Consider the following 21,464-nt stretch of genomic DNA (forward strand, 5'->3'; position numbering starts at 1 on the left):
CTTAATTCTATTGTTGTTGATAGTACATTCTGTAGAAACTGCTCAATATCCCGTTTTATATTATTCAGATGTGGGCAAAGTGAAAAGATATGTGTTAGATCCACCCCCAGACTCCCACATCTAAAGCAGGTGGTTCCCGTAGTACCCCCCATTGAGCAATTTTTCCAGGAGTGTAGTAGAGATGGAATAAAGTCTTATAATGTTGAGCCTGTAATGAAGATGAACACAACAGTTTTCTTCCCAACTCTAATGATTCTGAAAAAATATCCCAACTTATATCCAAATCTACAGACCACCTATTTATCCATTTCTCCATATCATCTTTCTTTAATGCTGTCATCTCACAGTAAAACCTCTTTATAGTACAATCCGAGCCTGTTTCTATAATATCCAACAATATATTTCTATCGAACCCTATAGGTCCTCCTTTTCTGTTTATTAGACAACTCCTTATTTGAAGATATTAAAAAAAATGTTTTGTATCTAGGGTATATCGATCCTGCAGCTCAACAAATTGTAAAATACCTTGGGGGCCCAGAATATCTCCAATCTTTCTTATCCCACGCGACTCCCAGTCTTGGAACACAGCTCCCGAAAAAACCATACCCGGAAGTGAGGGGTTATTTTTAAGTCTAGTGTAAAAATTATATTTCCCAAATCCAATCTTTTTTGATATTCCCTTCCAAACATTCTGAGCAGCCATTAGAATCTTGAACCGTGTTCGTTTATAGTAACTTTCCTCCGTAAATCTTAAAAATATATTTTCCACATTTTTACCTAGAACCAAACCATAAATTGCAAGTGATCCTGCTTTATCCCAGTCATCTATATCAGCCCCCCCTACCAATCCCAACATATTTTGGAATGCGGCGGCCCAATAATACATGTTTAGGTCTGGTAGGGACCAGCCACCACGTTCCCGTGGTAGAGACATATACCTCAGTGCTCTGCGTGTCTTACCCTTAGCCCATACGAAGCGGTTGATCATTTGTTCACATATATTAAACCACTTGTTTTCAAATAAGAGTGGGATAGCCCTAAATATATACAAAAATTTTGGCAATATCATCATTTTAATAATATTAACCCGACCCACTAGCGATAAGTGTAAATTTTCGTACCGATCCAAATCCTTCTTTATTTTGCTTATTATTGGGGCGATGTTATTTTCCACCAAATTGTTTAAATCAGCTGTTATTTTAATTCCAAGGTAAGTCCCTGCCTGTACCACACGATTATCATCACACTGAGTCATCAAGTTTTTAATTATCTGAGTCTTGGAGACATTTAGGGCATACCCGGATACGCGACCGAATCTGCGGGCCTCTTCTTCTATATGCACAGTTGCCTCTGTGGGGTTTGGTGTTATCACCGCCACATCATCAGCATAAGCCAAGATCTTACATGGTCCCAGTAATGTCGGCAATGGAGTTATTTCTGGACAGAGCTCTAATTTGCGGATCAGTGGATCCATATACATGGCAAAAAGTAATGGGGAGCATGGGCACCCCTGCCGTGTACCCCTTTTAATAGAGAATTGGCCAGTAGTCCCCCCGTTGACTCTTAGGGCCGCGACCGGTTCTTTATATAGGGTTTGCAGTGCTTTTATAAACCCACCCCTGAAGCCAACTCTAGCTTCTCGGCCTTTTGGCTAAGATCAAGTGTAGTATCTGTTCTTATCAGTTTAACAAATGGATTGACAGTTCTGCTCTGGGGTGCCCAGCATGCAGTAGGGAAGAGTAGACCAAGCTCCACGAATTTTTCTTTTGTCCTGGATACAAAAAAATTAGACAACGGTGGTTGATACAACTGTGCAAGAACGTAGGTACAAAGCACTGTGAAGAAGCATTTAGGCTTCTGAAATAAAATACCCAAATGCCAATTGTTTATGCCTTATCTTGTGTTTTTTACCTCTATGTGGTGGGCGTGTGAGGTTTTTATAGGAACTTGTAATGGATCTAATGTTGATTGATCTTGATTTGACTATTGCATCAATTTTATCAGGTTTTATTGGGTTTTAGCTACTATGCTCCCCCATAACCACAACATTATCCTCTGTCATATTAAAGAGTACTTGCACAGGCACTACCAGATTATTCTGGCTTCAGCCCGTCCTGAACTACTACTGACTGCCATCTTGCTCCTAAGCCCCCCAGCTTGCCCACATGAAATAGCAGGCCTCCAGCAGTAGAGATGGGCTGGGTAGGGGAGGGAACAGTAGCTCTCATGCCCTACGAGCTGCATCAGTGCACGAGATCAGGGCAGAAATGGGTGTGCAGAGGCAACTGCGAGGGGGAACAACACTTTGGTGACAATCACAAAACATCAGCAAAAAGCCCTGCTCCTCACGTTCCTAAAGCTTTGAACAGAAGTCTGGAGTTGCAGGATAGAGAGCAGGAGGACAATTACTGGGGTGCTTGTGCCTCTAAGGGTCAGCCGCTCTGTATAAGGCCCTTTCGGGTCTACAAGCAACTCCTGGGAAGAAGGCAGCCCCAGAGCAGAACAGCCCTCTCTGTGTTGTACAGTTTTCGCATGGTTAATTCTCCGCCAGGACCTCAAGCCTGGCGACCTGTTGGATTGGCCAAGAGATCCCTCAAACTGAGTGCGACAACCTGCAAGAAGTCTAATCAGGAAAGTCAGCATTAAATCAACGTGGTCGGGCAAAACAAGGGGATACCCAGGCCAGGGGAATTAAAAGGCTACCAAGTGAACCAGGATAAGAATGCCAGACCACTATACAGCACAACGCCCAGGGAATTCAGAAGTAATAATCTTGGACTCCCCATCCCAAAACAGTCTTCAGCAAGCATTTGCAATGCAATAGGTCTCGCATTTACGCGAGTTTAGGCTCTTGGCATTGTAAATGACAATGCCTTTTAGTTATGTTTTAAAAGCCAAAACATAAATAAAAGGCATTGTTATTTACTATGCCAATAGGTCAAACTGTGTAAATGCGAGACCTGTTGCACTGCAAATGCTTGTTTTGATTGTGGCCATACTGTGTCCGATTTTAGAAGTGTATCGAACCATACTACATTGTCTTGTCATGTTAATTCCTCTTTTAGACGAATTTTCATCACTTCGTGCATAGGTGCACATGTATTAGCTGAAATAAAAGGCAATGTTTTAGATGCATGCCTTTATAATAGAAAGGTCGAACTAATGTTTAGTAGAAGGGTTATATAAAAAACGCATTTGAAGGGTTTTGTAAGTGTGTGGTGGTGTTTTGTAGGCTTGTCCAACGCTTGTGCAGCTTTTTGTTTCTCTTTGACTCGAGCAGAGATGAGACTCCGAGCGGCGCAGCCAGCAAGGGGAGGAGAAGGGTTCGCCTTATAAACCTCCATTTCACCAGAGCTCCGCGTTTGTATTTCATGCACGAGCAATGAAGAGTCTGTGGTGCATAGCTTTAGTGTGGGGGCGAGGCGGGAAGCCCCGTGTCTTCCGTGTGTCTGCAGCGCCGTCTTCGGCGACTCGTGGCAATGCGCCGTCTCCCTGACATACCCGCACAGAAAAGACGGCGGATAGCCACCAAGAAACCAGAACGCAAGCACGGGCGCCCGCCAACTAAAGCCTTCGCAGGGCTTCCACCGGGCCAAACCGCGCATCCAGTGCACGGAACTCGCATATGAACGTGCGTTCCAACACGATCCGAGTGGAAGCAAAAGCCATACATTTTCGAAATATGTACTTCATTAATGAAATTATTACAACTAAAAAGCATCCTTTCCCCGCCTTCGTTTTGCAGCCTCCAACCATCCCTGAAATAAAAAATCTCTCTGCGGGAAGCAGCCATGCCCTACAGTTACGTAGATGGAGGAAAAACTGCAGAAAATAGCAACGGCTTAACTTTGCTCAGAGTTGCTAGCGGTTAAAAGCTATCTAAAAAGTTGCTCAGACACACAGACTAACTCGTACACATAGAAGCCCCCTATAGATAAGAAATTTAGTCATGACAGCCGGCAAGCAGACAATCCAATCCGGATTGGGCTGGACGAAAAGGAGACAGGGCGTAAACAAAAAAGCCTCAGTCTCAATCGGAGGCCACTGTTTTACATAAACGAAGACACCAGCCAATGAAAATGAGAGGCGGGGCTTGAAGTCCCCTTCTGAAATCTCCTCGATCACAATAACCCCCGCAGAGTGAGTGTCGCATGCACGCTGCAACTGTGGAAATCGCAGAAATTTCCATTAGCATAAACTGAAGCCATTTTAGTTGTGGCATCCATTTTGTTAAGCCATGTGATTCTGCCGTCTACACTGTTGCCTGCCTTTCTACTCTGCTTGAGGCATAAGCTTTAGTTAACTCCTTCTATTCTAAGCCAGGGCAATGTATGAGCTCAGAAAGGCCTGTAGTTGCTAGAATACACCTGTCTTAGAATGCAACTGTCAGGCTGTTTCAACTGATGCAAGCAGTTCTATCTCCTCTCCCACCATGCTGACAAAGGGGTTTCTACCTGTCCATGTTAGTCAGTATCTATTCCTTTGTAGGCCTGTGCCTTCTATTTGAGTCTCCATACTTACTGTGCAAGAAAGTGTGTATAAAAGGCCCCTGGTTTCTGTATTCCTTGTACTATCTCATACAGTGCCCAAGGGTGTTGTATTGCCGTAGTCCCACTCATGAATGTTAATAAAAGTTTTCTTGATATTTCCAGCTTTCGTGCCAATCGCTATTTTTTCAGTTTAAGGACCAGTAGACAGATAAAGGTGAACCCCTGCACCAGTGAGCCCCTAAAAAGGCTCATTTCCACACAACGCTAGGCAAGACGTAAAAAAGGGAAAAAAGGGAAAAACCACACCTGCTCCAAAAAAAGAAGGGTAGAAAATCTCACTTTCTAATGCAAAAAAAATCCAGTGAAAGAGTGCATAGTGGCAGTTAGTATACCTAAAGCGCCCTTCATCCAAACAAAGCTAGCGGATGGAGAAACTGTTTCCATGGACAAAGATTACACACAAGATGTGATCGATGTGATAACAAATCCAGCAAGTCTAGCTCTGATCAAACCTTGTACAACACAGGCGGACATGCATAAAATTAGTTAACCGGTGTCATTTTCTTCCCTAACCTTTCGGTTCTTCCTCATGGTAGGGTGCTTCTACAGAATTACAAGAACCTAAAATCTCAGCTCCTAGTTGAATACAGATGCTCATTGTTCTTAAAATGGAAGCTTATGATCTTTGGCTTTGGTCTCCAACCAGCCCTACTGCATAGACTACTTTGGCTAAGCACCAGCAAATCAATCAGCTATCGTTCATGCAGACCTGGTAAAGAGGAAGCAGTACATTTGGTCTGCATATGGCCAGCTTTCATGCAGGACAAAAGAGAACTTTTGAGGATGGCTTTTATCGAACGTGGAATTTGCCCATGCCGTCAAGCAATCCTTGCATGTTTTAACCCAACCGATTCTATTTTAAGTTGTCGTTTTACAAAATATTTATTAAGAGTTGATCAAAAAATTACCAATTTATCTAACACTTTACAGCAAGGTTTTTTACTTGTTTAATTTTCTCATTTCTATGGAATTATCTTAACTAATCATGCATAGTAAAATACACTGAAATTATGTAAAATAATATGCATATACCATGACTTTACTTCAGGTACCTTCATCCATTAGTCTGTCCATTTGTCATTCACATTTGGCATCTGTCCAGTAGGACACTGGGCAGTGGGTCTGCCCACTCAAGCCAATGGCGCTCTTCACTGTGAGTTGAGGGCATTTTGCTTGAGCGCATCTGCACATCTGCCTAAAACTTCCCCCTGCAGGGCCAGGGCATTTAGGCCAATCTCTCCTTTTATTTCATATTTTTAAATTGTATTTTTGCAGTAGGTAATTTTTAACTTACTTTTATTCCACACATGTGCTCCACCTGAAGATGGCAGCATTTTTTGCTTTTTGTTGCATGCACATTCTGAATACCTCTTGCATATGCGTGCAGAAAACAATACAGGCTTTCCAACCCCTGGCCTATAGGCTTTACCAGAGTTTTGTTCAGTCATGTCTGGAACCTCACAGCTTCAAGCTGGACCTACTGAAGAGAGAAGCAGTTTTGCGGCTGCTGCAAGATAAATGCTGTTCCCAAAATCTATTCTTGATTGTTCCAAAAAATGGACTAAAGTGCCATGAAGATGAGTTGATCAATGGGAGAATGCAGCACAGGATCCTCAACTGGTAGAACTGGGATCTAGAGGGACGAGTACACCTGGGTGGGTTCCACTTTATACAGTCTCAGAAGGGGACGATGCTGTTGGTCTACTAAACCTCAGTTTTTACAGGGGATGAGTTTTAAAATGTTGGCAGGCGTCCAAGATTTCACCACTGTGAGGTAGGTAGACTGATTCATGGATCCAGGCGACTTTCACCAGTTAGCAAATCTGATCATAAGCTGTGTGTCAGCTGGGGATAGAGGAAATCTTGCTGCCAGGGGACACAGAATACCAAAGATCAAGCTGTGGGGAAATAACTGCTCCTCGAGGGCAGTGCTTTTCCTCACAACCATAATTTGTCCATAAACATAAGAATAAGAATTCAGGTAAAGTAGGCCACTGATCTAACATCTGGTGAGTGGATTAGTACCCACCTCCAATATGGTGAGAGGCCCACTTTGGCCGCACCCCTAGTCGAACAGAGATTAGTGCACTGACTCTGGAGCAAATCTAAGATCTAGACCAACCCCAGTGTTCATGCTGATGGCACTGGCAATCAATAGACCAGAAAAAAACGAAACTTACAGGTTTGCTTCACTGTCAATACGTTGCAATAACGTTTTACCACATCCTTGCTCATTTATTAATAACACAGGCGTGCAATCGTACACTTCTTCAAATCCCGCAAGAAAACTGGATTACTTATAAGTGCAAGTGGTAACATTTGGATGCCTTTATTTTCTTTATTTTTACTTTCTAAAAGATGTCAGACTAACAATTTCTGAGGCACACAAAAAAATGATAAGTGGATTGCTTGAATTAAATGCAGCATCTGGTAATTACTCTGGACTGCATCCCAATGTATCATTCTTCTCCCACCATGCCACTTCAGACAGGGATCAGCCATAGGCAAGTCCAACTTGATCCTCCTCCAGTAGGAACACCCCAGCCCAAAGTGCCTGGCAGAGGCCCATGAAGCCCAAACCCAGTCTTGGGTTGTTTGCACTCCAGGTCAGAGAGGACCTTTCTTGGCAGTTGAGGCTGAACTGTCCCTTTTGGGGCTGGGCCAAGTCTGATTTGCAAATGGCTGGGTCTGATCCGATGTGGCATGGTGGTTAAAAGAAATAGATGGCTTGGATACCAGTGGCTGAGATTAATTTATGAATACCATCCACTTCTTTTTGTATCCTTATTTGTGGCACCTTGAAGTGTGGCTGGTATATTCAGACATGGGCTCCATGCTCACCGTGCTAGTGGATCCAAGCTGCACCAAACTAAAAAGGCCCAAGTAGGCCAAAACCCGTCTTGGGTTGCTTGTGTTCCGGTTCAGAGATGACTTGGTTTAGCAGGTCGGCTGGCTATTCCTAGTGTGGGAGAACCAGGACTGATTTGCATACTAGGTCTAATCTAAAGTGGCATGTTGGGCAGCTAAAAAACGATGGCCTGGGATATGGCCGAAGCAATTATCATTGGCTGAGTAGGTATTGCATCCATCACTTTTTGTATTCTTTGTCGGATTACCAATGGCAACACTGACGTGCAAGACACGTGGATAATGTGTACCTCAGCTAGAAACACTCCATTATGGTCATGCGTTTTGTTGCGAGTTAAGCTGTCCCTCCAATGGGCCCGGACGTCCGGGTTATCCAGACAACATTCTGATCGTAGCTCACAGTAAAAAGGAAAGAGGTCCGTGTGCTTTAATGATGAGGTCAGGCCTCTTCCTCTGCTCTACCAGCACAGAGGCCAGTCAGATTTAAAGCATCACAGGCGAATGCTACAAATGACATTCATATGAAAATAAAAACGGAAGCCCTGAGGTCAGACAGGTCAGCTGTTGGTCATAATGGAAACGAATGTGAAAATAATTAGGAACTGTATGTCAGGGATTTGGAAAAGTGAGAAAACGTAATGGACGTTTACATGGTGGCAGAAAATGAAGCAAAAATGTTAATTCAGAAGCAATGATTGCCTTTGAAGCAGGGCCATAACTGGTCTGGGCAGTATGATTTGAAATTGAAATGATGGGCTTTTCAGGTCGAACCTGGACAGCGTATGCGCTGCTCTGCGAGGCATGCTGTATTGAGGTATGGCATCGAAGCTCCGCCCATTTCCTGCTCATCTCTTCAACTGGCTCCTGTTACTGTCCTTGCAAAATTGTTGATTTTCATTTGTGAATAGCCTTTGTAGTGCCTCCTTGGTATCGCCTTGTCTGCATTTGTAACCTCCCATAACGACTGGACTTTTTCCTTGTGTCGTTACTCGGTCTGCATAATGTAGTCGGTGAGCACTATTTTCTTTAATGATCTTCCTCTATTTCACCTACGACATCGCAGTACGCCGCACTCTTTTATAGTATTAGTAATGTATTTATTTAAATTACTTTTTTTACAACAACAGTGGTCCCATGCAAAAAAGATACGAGAAAACAATGAATATAGACAAAATGGAAACTATATTGAGTAGTACGACTTGTCCAGCCGGACAGAGGTCACGAATTTTTACTGTACACTAGATAAGTCACATAAAATACCTTCAATTCTTTAGAGTAGGACACAAGCCTGTGCCCTTACGCTTACAAATTGGCAAGGTGAGAAGGTAGTGAAGGGACAGAGAAGAGTATTTAGGCAGAAGTGAGCGATTTCTGTGATACATACTTTATTTAAATTACAGCACTACCTGCTTAACTATAGTGGCTGCGCTTATTTAATTGTTTCATTTGCAGCGCAGGCCGCTTTCACTTTATTGGCTGAACTTATTTATTTATTGAATTAACAGCGAGGACAGCTTTCACTTTAGTGGGCACGCTACAAAAGCTTTCCTAATTAATTTGTTTTTTTCACTTTGGGTGAAAGCGCCCCATACCCGCTTTCACTTTGATGTTGTCCGCGCCCCTTTCTTTAAACTCTGCTCACTGTAACCTTCATTCAGCGAGCAGCTTCTAAAGAAAGGGGCATGGCCACCATTAAAGTGGTCGTAAACGCTTGCAATTGCAAGACCTACCGCATTGAAAATGCTTGTTGTAGAATGACATGGAAAGAACCACTTTGGCACTCCTCTGCACTGTTTTGCTTGCGGTTGTTTTGCAGCATGTTCTCTGGATACCATTTAGTAACATCATTCAAATAGATGCCTCAAATTATCACAACTATGAACAAGTGGCAGTCGCAGTTTCTAAGTTCTGTTTAACATGCATTTTCTATTTTGTTCACAGGGTGTCCTCACTGCAAAAATGCCGTCCCAGACTTTACAGCTGCTGCCGATGCCTTCAAAGAAGACCGAAAGGTACTTTGGCCTTTTAATTTTAACATTTGACTTTGTTTAGGACTTCCAAACATTTAATATGTGCCTTGTTAGGATGAATTTGTCAGCCTCAAGTGGTTCACCCCACAAAGGGATAGTTGTTTTTCAAATGAAACAAAGGGAAGGACACACTGGCATAAGGCATCATACTGAATTTGGCAACGCAGTTGGAAGTACATTGAAGCTTCAGAACCCAGCGTTACACAAGCTATCTTAAACTCATACTATGTTATAGTATGGTGAGCTAAATCATACGAGGGAAGCAAATAAAAGGGGAAAAGGTAGTTGGGCAGAGTATGCGGGCAGGCTGATGGGTTATAGATAGCAATGCAGGTGTACAAAACAAGCATTTGCAGGGCAATAGGTCTCACATTTATGAGCGTTTGATCTATTGGCATTGTAAATGGCAATGCCTTTTATTTATGAGTTGTTTTTAGAACCGATAAATAAGTTATTGTCATTTACAATGCCAATAGCTTAAATTGTTGCAAATGCGAGACCTATTGCATTGCAAATGCGTTCGCCCCCCTGTTATAAAGTTTTTTTTTTAGAGTGTTAGGAGAGAGTGTGTCCTGCCTGTAACAGCAGGCAGGACAAAGCTATTTGAGCATTTGTGCTCGGAGGCTGTAATTAAAGCCTACAGAGTAACAACACATGTAACAGCGGGTGTCCTCATCGGAGGTTATAAAATAAGACCAGGTGGAACTAAGGAGGGACAACTAAGCCTATTGACCAATGAAAAGCCACAGTTTACAGAGGACAATGACACAAGCCAATGAAAAATATGGGCGGAGAGTGGGGAGAGCTTCAAGTCTATACCTAAATACAGCTTGCCTTGAAGAGCAACAGATGCACTGCCCAGGCTCTACCTAAAAGGGAAAATCTGCAGAAACCAGATCAGAATACTGAATATGACAGACAGATATGAGTTTGAGAGAGTTAGGAAAGTAGGTGGAGTGTTAAGTGACACTAAAGAGAGATTGAAGCAATCAGCAAGAATACATGTGCAGTAGGGTGACACTTTAGAGAGCATATGATAGGATATTGAAAATCATCTATGCCCACAGAAAAGAAAAGTACTGATCCGAAAAGACGTGGCTAGTCTGAAATAATATTAGTGCAGATTTGGGAATAATCTGATGTTGCTAAACCACTTCTAAATCTTTTAAAAAGACAATTAAACATATTTTTTCCCCAAATGAATTACAGTTTCTCTGTTATTCAACATATGGCGCATGTTCTCAAAATCAAAACGAAAATCATTCCTTCTCTCCTTCACCATTCATCCATATGATTTAAGGAACTGCTCTCTTGGTACACTCCCAGTAGGCATCTTAGATCCACTTCAGCTCGAATGGTAACTATTCCGGGAATAAACCAAGCAAGCTGAGGAGGAAAGACGTTTTCCTTCTGCGCAGTGAAACTCTGGAACTCATTGCCACCAACTTTGCGTTCCCAACCCATCTTGTGGCAGTTTAGGAGTTGAAGACCTGGCTCTTTACTGAATCCTTCAGTCAAGTTTATTTGCCTCTTTCGAGCCTGGTAGTTTGTTCTGTCAGGGCCGGCCCAAGGCATGTGTAAACTGTGCACCTGCACAGGGCCGCCAAACCCCAGGGGCCGCCACGACGAGGATCCGATCGGAGCCGAAGGATCACTGGCGGCCCCCTGGCAGGATTTGGCGGCCTCCGGGCAATGGCAGCGTGAACGTTGTTGTCTTTACCTTCATCATCTTCAACAAGACACTTAATCGACTGCTCATCAGATCGAAAGGCCTTTAACATACGAGTTCTCAGATATTTTCAATTTGCTTAGACATTGTGGCTTATCTCTTATTGTCTGTTGGTAGACAGGATGTCCTAACGAATTCCGAATCTTTAGACAACTTCTAAACAAATATGAATAGTGACATAGACACATTTCCTCTCAGTGCTTTGTATGTAAAAGGCTTTGCAGATGGTTTCTAATGCGAACAGTACCATGTCAAACAATATGCATCTTACAAAGTCTTGGTTGAGAGTATATTGCCTTTGGCTATACAGACGTAGGCCCTGAATACAAGAGATCCTGATAATACTGGCCCCTGTTTGCGCAGTGCTCGCAGTTATGAGTTGGTTGGAATTTAGCAGACCTGGTAATTACAAGGTGCGATAAAGTCCACACCGCTACGGTTTTCCCCAGGTATATATTGGTAGGTCAAACCACCCCAAAAATATGCTGTGAAATGTCTGGTAAATACTGAGACGTGCAGAAAGTACCAAAATCCACCAGCTATTTATATTTTTGAAGGACTAAACTTGTAATAGATAACAAACTATCACACATGAACAGTTCCAATCGTAGGATATCAGATTTTAACAGGAGCGATAATAATCTAAACACCTTTGGGGCACTCGTAATCTTGACCTTAGCTTGCCAGGAAACACAATTAATCCATACTCAGGAGTTGTCAGCTCCACCCTAACAAAGTGAGAGACAGGAGACTGCAGGAAAGAGCAGCCCGCTCATCATTTATCAATAACTGCTAACATTTTAGTGACTCAGGTGTGAACTGATTTAAATTAGGACATTTTATAAATGTGTACTTTTCGATATGACTCAGTTTGCTTTGTGAATATAGGAAAGCAGTACAGTTTGGCTGGTACCTATGTAAGTCATTATCACTTCAAGCTGTGGATGTGTATGCAAAACTGACCTCCAAAAGATACAAGGCAACATTTCAGCAATCTGTGGAGCAGTGCTCTCCAAAAGGGGAAACAACCTTTACAACGCAACTTTTACAACGCACTACCATTACAACAAAACTTTTACAGTGCAACATCCATTACATCACATGCCATTACAACGCATGACACTACAATGCATACCACTACAACGCATGTCATTACAACGCATACCATTACAACGCATAACATTGCAACGCATAGTACCCTTACACTATCCAACACTTACCCTACTCTTGCAGCCCCTGGAGTTAGAATAGTAATTTTGACCCCTACACTATCCAACACTTACCCTACTGTTGCACCCCCCTGGAGTTAGAATAGTAATTTTTACCCCTACACTATCCAACACTTACCCAACTGTTGCACCCCCCTGGAGTTAGAATAGTAATTTATACCCCTACACTATTCAATACTTACCATACATGCAATGTAATGTTATGCGTTGTAATGGTATGCGTTGTATAGGTAGTATGCGTTGTAATGGAATGCGTTGTAAAGGTAGTTTTTAAAAATTCGTTGTAATGGCATGTGTTGTAATGGAATGTGTTGTAATGGATGTTGCGTTGTAAAAAATGGGTTGTAAAGGTGTGCGTTGTAAAAGTATGCGTTGTAACGTCATACATCCCTCTAAAAGGTGCATGCTGCATCTCATCTGGGGGAAACTGAATGCTTCAAAGTCAAATGGGTCCTGTATAGAGGCATCTTTATCAAGTTAAAGAGTTGGGACCACACTGCTTGAAATTAGATCTGTTGTAAGATACCTTTAGATATTAGAATGATGCATGGTAAAGAAATATCAATATGCCAAGAGTAGCAGGAGGAACACCATACACCTAGTGGCCCAGTCACCGGTGGTGATGTCCTTGATAGCACTCTGTAAACAGTCATCGCGCTGGGTGGCTACCCATACCTCCTCCAGCGACATCGGGAGAGGTTTTAAGCAATCTACAATCATCCGCAAGTATTCTCCATGTCTGTGGCTTTAGCAGCCTTGGGAACAGTGGCTGGCCGAACATGCCTGGACAGGAAGTCAGCAGGGTTCGGCGTGCCAGGTCGGTATTCCACAGTGAACTGAAACTCTTGCACCTGTAGGATCCCTTTTTTCAATCCTCTGGGGAGACCTTGACGAGGACCATTGGAAGAATGGGAACAGTGGCTTATGGTCTGTGATGACGGAGAAGGGGTGGCCATACAGGTAGATGTAGAAGTCGCTGCAGCCTCATAAGATAGCAATCGCTTTGCGCTCTATTTGGGAATAGCACTGCTGCATGGGTGTGATTGTGCAGCTGGTGTATGCTACCGGAGCCCATTTTCCACATTCTTGCCATTGCCTCAACACTGCCCCTAGGCCAGTAGGACTAGCATCTACCACTAGTTATGATTCTCTCTGGGGGTTGAAGTACACCGGCATGGTATAGGCGGCCAGGGCGGCCTTGGTGTGTCGGAATACTTCTTCCTGCTTTGGTCCCCACCAGGGCCGGCCCTAGGCATGTGCAAACTGTGCACCTGCACAGGGCCGCCAAACCCCAGGGGCCGCCACGACGAGCATCGGATCGGAAGCTGAAGGATCACTGGCGGCCCCCTGGCAGGATTTGGTGGCGGCCCCCTGACAGGATTTGGTGGCCTCCGGGCAATGGCAGCGTGAGCGTTGTTGTCTTCAATTCATAGGTGACTGCATCATCCCCGACCTGTGAGTGAATTGTTCACTTGGGAGCAGGGGCGTAACAAAGGCCCACGTAGTGCGGGGGGGGGGCCTGTGCTCCAGGGGGCCCCTCAGCCTCTTCCTGAATGAAATGCCCGGCTGGCGGCCTCTTAATAAAATGGTGCGCCATGCGTGCTGCATTCACGCCTCGGGGGCCTCCCGCTCCAGGGGCCCCATAACACAGGCTCTCTTCATGAATTAAATGGCCGGCTGACAGCCTCCAAATAAAATTACATGGTGCGCATGCACACCTCCGGGGGGCCCGCGCTCCAGGGGCCCCCTCACAGACTCAGCAGCCTTTCATTAATTAAATGGCCGGTGACCCGGGCCGACTGGCAGCCTCTTAATAAAATGGTCAAGGTGCGCACGCAACGCCTCTGCCCCCGCCGGGCCTCCGGTGATGTCGATGATGAGATGTGCAAATAGTGAACGGGGTAATGAAGTGATTAATTTGCACTGTCACTCAAACACACACACTAAATGGTGGTGGTGTGCGACCCCGGCCAGGACCGAGCCTCTGCCTTACTGAGGATCTTTATTAATTTATTACATTTTGGCGGGTGCGTGTGGGCGGCGCGCTGGTGTCATCGCGAGTGGGCCGGCAGGGGCTGATGACCAACCAATGCCTTTTATTTGAAATTAGTTGTCAGACATGCGCATTGGGAAGCGGCGCGCCCGCAATTAAAAGTGCGCTTGATGGTAACACTTGTGAGCCTGAGGGCGAGGCATCGTGACCCAGCCACGCTATGTCTAACGCCCCGGCCAGACACTGAAAAGGACCGTCACCGGCCCCGGGCCATAATTATTACTAGCCATGGGCCCTGCTGCAGTGCCTGGCTAGCTTGCCTTTGCCCTGCCTTTTGGGCTGCCAGTTCGCCCCTGCCTCTGAGTCTGAAGCTGCAGGCCTGCCCTCAAGTCAGTCAGGTGAGTCTGCCCAAGGCATGCGAGGGGGGCCCGCGCTCCAGGGGCCCACTCACTCAGCAAGTCTTTTCTGACTTCTGCTGCTTATGAATGAAATGGTGCGCACCACGCCCGCCACCAGTGACACGGCCTCTTATAATAAATGAAATCGTGCGCACGCACGCTGGGCCCCAGCCGGGCCTTAGAGGCACTTCATGAATTAAATGGTGCCTGTTTCGGATATTTGTATGATTCCAAGTGTATAACTTAGACATGACTCTGATACATGGAAGTCATTTAACAATTATTTCTTACACTGTGCACCAGTTAATTTAGAGTTTCTCGTTCCTCAAATGAGTGTAATTTCTCACATTTTTAAGTTTTTCCTTATCTTCATAGCTTGATTTTGCTCGCAAGAAAATGTCACTCATGTTCATTAAAATGTCACTCATAATTACTCTGAAATTATGAAAATGTCACACATGGCAATCTGAAACCTTGGCAGCTATGCTCTTCCTATAGTTTAGAGGTGTGCAAACTTAATAGATCACTGATATATTCAACAATTAAAGAGAGCCTTATGGAAACATGGTGGCAGCTTGACTGACACATATTGGAATGGTGTATCTACTCTGATTAGTTTGGAATTACAGGCAGGACCCTTAAGGAAATACAGCGGCCCAAAGTACATTGTTGGTCCTTTTTTAGAATTTCTCTATCTGTAATGTTGAATGGATGATTTATTGAAGGTCCCAAGATTTAAGTTTGAGGGAACTTTAGATGGAAGACATGTCCAGATGAGACCCGAAAAATTGTCACGGGTGTAAAAGTCGACATCCCATCCCTACATTGCTTTCAAGAATTACAGGGTTCCCTAGAAGATACTGTATATGTGCAGATAGGATCTCTACCTTTGTTTATTTCCCAAAAATGTGTATGCAACCCTAGGTTCTGTTCAGAGTCTTGTTCCATGTTTTATAAATATTTGTTCAATGTGAGCACTGCGTCATCTTCAGTAATTTTGAGACATAAGAAATTTATATTGTTTCTATACCACAATTGTAAGACTTAAAAACGTTTTTTGTTGTAAATCAAACAATCATCTAACGACTTTTCTGGACGTATTATTAAAACACCTTCCTGAACTCCGCCCTGTCCGGACCCCCTCTTCCGGGGCCCCCACCTACGCTCCCTGCACAGGGCCACCATGAGCCTAGAGCCGGCCCTGGTTCTGTCATCTGATTGCTAGAGCTAAGATACCCCCGGGTAATTGTGCGCTTTATAAAACAATTTTACATTGCATTACCTTACCATTCAAGTTTCCAACATATACATCGCCTGGGCAGTAACCTTTTTACAGAGACCGCATTTCCCCTTCTTATTCATTCGCAGTGAAGTCTTTTCTCGCAGAATTCGTTGTGCGTTTGTCCGTGTCTTTGTGTAGCCAATAGTTATTCCTCTGTCTGTCCTAGACCTTTTCATATTTCCTTGGGAACCCTCATTGGTTGGGATTTGTTGGTTACCATATTCCCTGGCAATGTCTCGCTTGGCAACCATGAAGCCCAGCATGCAAAGTGCCAGTTTAGCTCTGGAAATCCCTAATGTTGTTGATTGGTGTCTCATATTCTAGGATCGCTGTTAACTCTGTTATTGTGTCTCCTCAATATGTTCGTCTTTTTTGACAGCCCCAAATTGTGTGTCAGAACGTTCCTCCTTCTATATTTTATCTAGGGCTCCAGGATTTATGCTGTTTATTATATTTATATTTCTCTGTATTTAGCCATATTTTCGTTTTGCAAATTTTATCTGCATTCATCCATGTTTGTTTTGGGTTATGAGAAAATATTAAGCAGAAACTAGCATATTTAACCAATACATTTGTATTCGTACTGGATTGCCTGACAGGTTTCAATGATACCAACAGATAATAAATCAATGGACTTATATGAAAACATGCACATTTTAGTATCCACCTTGTGCATGTCTACTGCTGTTTAGGCCTGTTTACAAAAATTCCTTTATTTTGAAACCCCTTACCTGTCAATCCGCGCAGCTTTTTTCCTGGCAATTATGACTGACCGTATTTAGAGTCACTAAAAAAGCAGCATATTTGCGTTTTTATCTACATTTAAAAATATATATAGACCGGATAATAAATGGATTTCCGACTATATTTATCTGTAAAAATCAGTTATAACGGAAAACAGGGGCACATCACACTTTACACATGTGGGCACTTCGCACCCACTACTTTGTATAGTCTGATCCTGTTCTAGTAAGCCCTATGTAGCACTTAACTGAATTACTCTTAGTCTTGTTTTGATGGCTATGTCTCCCAGGCGTATCAATGCAGCCTCCCAATTAAGCTCTTTGATTGGGCCTAGAACTCTCTCACTAGGTCTCCTGCTGTTTCTTTAGCGTGTCGGTTTGTTGACAAGAAGGTTTTGGATATGAGCCATACCGCCTTTTTATTTACATTCTCCATTAACACTCTACCTTCCAGCATGATATTGCCTGGTATTTCCGCACATTCCACAGTTCTCCACGCAAGGTGTGTCTGGGTTGACTGTAATGACAGTTCTTATTCTTCTTGAAGTTTCGGAAATTCTTAAGACAATTAAGCATTAACTGCATTATGTAATTGTACTTCAGGTGGTATACGTTGAACACATGCCTTGCCTTCAAAAGAAGGGACTATAATAAATCGCTAGCTGGGGATGTATGACGTTTCAACGCATGCTTTTACCACGCATGCTATTACAACGCAGGTATTACAACGCAAGTCGTTACAATGACTTGCGTTGGGGGCGCTGGATAGTGGAATAGTTTAATTTTCTATTCCAACTCCAGTCCGCGTGGATAGTAGGGAAGGTGTTGGATAGACAATTAAACTATTCCCTATCCAACAGCACCCTCCAGCGAATGTCGTAACGACTTTTGTTGTAATTCCTGAGTTGTAATGGTAGTGTGTGGAAAATTTTTAGTTATAAACGATGTTCCCCCCTAGCTGGCTACAAAAAAAACAAAATTGCACCAGTAACTCAATAAATCTAGCCTCATCACTTTCGATGACCCAATTATTTCCCCCACCGGCTGAGACCTGAATCCGCAGTAGCTTCCTACGTCAGATGATGTCAACAGTGTAAAGGTAGACTGTGAATTATGTGTGCACACAGACATCCGGATACTGCTTAACTTCTTGTTAAACAGGCAGGAATGGAGGCGAATGGGTGTTTCTAATAATATTACAACATGCCTACATATGTACTAATGCCACTCCTGCGGCGTCTGTGCACTCACAGTCACATAGTGAGGATCCGCTAACGAAACGTAAGGTGTTAAAAACCATGTTCTAGAGGGTAATCCATGTCTAGATAAGGTATGTTTCAAAACTCCAGTCATACATTCAAAATGTAACACTTTTGGGATTTTTTAGCCTTTCGGAATTGTGGTAACCCTTTGCAGCATCTGTTCTTTGGTGCACTCCCACTAAGGGAAACTTGCCTTTGTAACATCATGTTTAACAGTACTGCCAGAGTCCATTTACTTTGAAAATTCAGTAGTTCAACACCATAAAAAATGCATCAGCCAACATATTGTTTTTCCATCTCTCATATGCGCATTATCTGCTTGGGACTACGTCCAAAAAGATAATGGTGGCAGGGCTGCAGCCTCACCTATTACTTAGATTCTTAGCTTCTACTGAATCTGCTGTCCAGAAATGGCATTAGGTAACCTTAAGAGAACCTTCAAAAGTATTTCTCTGATGCCAACATCTGGAGACTCTTAATATGTCTACACAACTCCTCTCTATTGAAAGCCTCCTTCCCTAACTGTTTGTCTAGTATGCTTTCGATATAGTGCACACTGAACCCTCCCCGCACTTCATGGTAAATTTAAGAATGGCAATTACAGATTGTACTCTAAGCTATCATTGTTTTTTTTCTACTTGAGGATTCAATCTAATGTTTGCCAGTAATAACGCTTCTGAAAGAGACTTCTTACTGCAGCTTCCTCACCTTAGACTAACCCAGAGACACCAGACTGGATCTGGAAAATCTTAAGCAGTACCTCTGTATGCCTGTAGGTGGCAATGAGTGGCTCCCCATCAATGTCATCTGCATCAGAAGGGATGTGCGCAGTGCCTACATAGGCGCCACCCTGGCGCACTAACATCAGATCCTTTCTTTCTGCCCCAACAGCGCTAATCCAGAGACCTACCTCAATAATTATTTTACTACTTTTTTCGACCCTTTTTGTCAATTATTTTTGAGCTTTTCTACCAGCGTGTGAGGGATATGTCCCATAACAAACCAATGGGATTTGGACAGTGTGAGGAATGTCACACACAAATCTGTTTCTGTCCCACACTTTATTAGCCTGTGGTCGGACCCCGACTCCAAGGCCTGCGTCGACTACAAGTCGATGCACCCTAAAGCAATTTGTGAACGGGTGTTGAAGCTCGTGGCGATACGTCAGAAGAAGGCTCCACGGCAATCTCAGTCCTGATTTTGAGGAAAATTTGCAGGCCCATTCTTTGTCATCCCACTCCAAGTCACATAAGTCAAAGAATCACAAGAAGAAGTTGTCGAAGCGTATGAACCCACATACCTATGTTGCGCTGTTGCACCCCACAGAGCTGAGAGGTACTTCTGCTCGATTACCACCAGAGTATCCGCCTCTGATGCCAGCTGGGCCCTCTGAATCCATTCCCGAATCTGAACCGATGCTGACACTAGCACCTTCACTGGTCCCAGTTCTCTTGGCGCCACTTGAAAAGGACCCTGTTATCCTCTCTGAGTTGGAAAGGGAGCAGCCTCTGCACCGCTCGACGTCAACACCAGTGCCACTTGGGCAACATCACCTCGCCCTAGTCTCTCGGAGAATAAATTTCACTATGAGGAAAACTGGTATGTGGAGCTGGACGATTCCAGCGGTCTGGACACAGACTATGGCCTGATTTCTCCTTAGGGGCCTACGTCATTGCTATGGTGAGGCATAGGTCAGCGGTGACCTACAGCTACCCTCTGTCGAGGTCAAGACTAATGTCTTGATGGAGGTGCTTCAACCGGGGGTTACCTCTGCTCAGTGTCTGCTCCCCTTTAATGAGGTTCTCACTACCCTGATAGCAAGGTTGCTCCCAAGCACAGGATGATTGCCCATCGCCGTGGCCCTTTCCCTTGGCACCAGGTCTTCCTCACCAAAGATCCCTCTCCCAAGACCCTGGTAGCCTCGACTGCCAAACTTAATCTGAATGCATTCCTTAGCACTCTTCTGGATAGGTAATCAAAGAGGCTGGATATTTTTGGGAAGAGGATCTTTTCTTCTGCCAGCCTTTTCTTCTGCCAGCCTGGCATTGCAGTTGGTGAATACTGCATGCTTCTTGGGCCAATATACTTATGCCATGTTGTGCAACTTCTGCCCATGCTGCACACAGAGAGCCGGGATATCTTGAATAAGGCACTGATAGATGGCCGGGACGCAGAAAAGTTCATCATTCCGGGCAGGCTGGATACCACTCACTCACTAGATGTACTATGGCCTCAACGGTGGCACTCCACCATTCTTGGCTGCGATTGATGAGGTTTTCAGGGGATGGTCCAATTTTCCCTGATAGACCTACTGATTGACAGCTCCCGCCTTTTCGGCGGTAAGGCAGGCATGATACTTGAGCACTGTAAGGAGGACCTAGTCACTGCCAGATCCCTAGGCCTCTCTTTGGGTTCCCAACAATCATCTTTTCCCCCCCTTCCATGGCCATGGTCGGAGTTTCCATGTGCATCGACAATTCCAATCTTTATCCTACTTAGTCCTTTCCTGGCTTCTGATGTTGATCCCACAGTGGATGTGAAATCCTCACACAGGGACTTGTCCAGTCACCGCTTTTCCTGCTGCTGCACCCGCCAAGCGTCTTTTGTGGGTCCTCGATACAGCACACCCAATCTGTTGGTGGCAGGATCAGCCACCACCTGTCCCAATGGCAAGCAATAAGCTCTGACAAGTGGGTGCTCCAAATCGTGCAATGGGACTGTGCCCTTCCATTTCAAGAGACCCCACCTACCTTGCCACCATCCTCAGAATGGCAGTTACAGGGTCATCTATTCTTGTTCCATCAGGAATTGCAGGCTCTGCTGACCAAAGGTGCCAGCATCAGAGCAGATTCTGGTTATAAGTCTGTAGAAGTCCTGAGAGAGGTGTACACTGCAAAAATCATAAGTCAGTTACTCTATGGTTGCGAGATTTTGTTAGAAATAAATATGAAGTGCCAACAAATCATTGAAACAACCATCTGAAATAAATGGCTGGGGCTGCCCACAGGCTCAGTGAATAGTGCCTTGAGGTTTGATTTGGGCCTCACTAACATCTATATAACCTTTTCCATGCGTCGGACGGCTGGCCGTCCGACGTCATGGTGGGCGTGGGCGTCAGACGGACGGGGGCCATCCGAACTGCGCACGTGTCTTTTTTTTTCCGCAAACCATTAAATATAAACAAAGGTTGCTCAATTATTGGGCTCATCTTTTAAAACCTGAAGAAGGCTCCTTGAGGCATTTCATAAAACTCCACTTGCAAGGGAAGTATATAGGTCAATGGGTAGACAACCTATAGGAAATTCAGTCTTTCCTGAATCTCCCACCTGGTATGACCCCTTAAACATGTCAATGTTACTACACAAACTAGCAATAAAACG

General features: G+C 44.2%; 1 protein-coding gene and 1 pseudogene across 1 annotated transcript in view; both read left to right on the top strand.

Moving 5' to 3' along the window:
- The window catches only part of PDIA5 (protein disulfide isomerase family A member 5), a 1,005,467-nt gene that overhangs the window by 936,196 nt on the left and 47,807 nt on the right, over positions 1 to 21,464 (top strand). Inside the window, exon 15 of the mRNA XM_086957073.1 lies at positions 9,360 to 9,430. Coding sequence (XP_086813199.1) covers positions 9,360 to 9,430 — 71 coding nt within the window. The remainder of the gene's footprint in view (positions 1 to 9,359; positions 9,431 to 21,464) is intronic.
- LOC147732552 (U2 spliceosomal RNA) lies at positions 1,632 to 1,763 on the top strand (annotated as a pseudogene).

The sequence above is a fragment of the Lissotriton vulgaris genome, chromosome 2_1 (assembly GCF_964263255.1).
Source record: "Lissotriton vulgaris chromosome 2_1, aLisVul1.2, whole genome shotgun sequence".
NCBI classification, from domain to species: Eukaryota; Metazoa; Chordata; class Amphibia; order Caudata; family Salamandridae; genus Lissotriton; species Lissotriton vulgaris.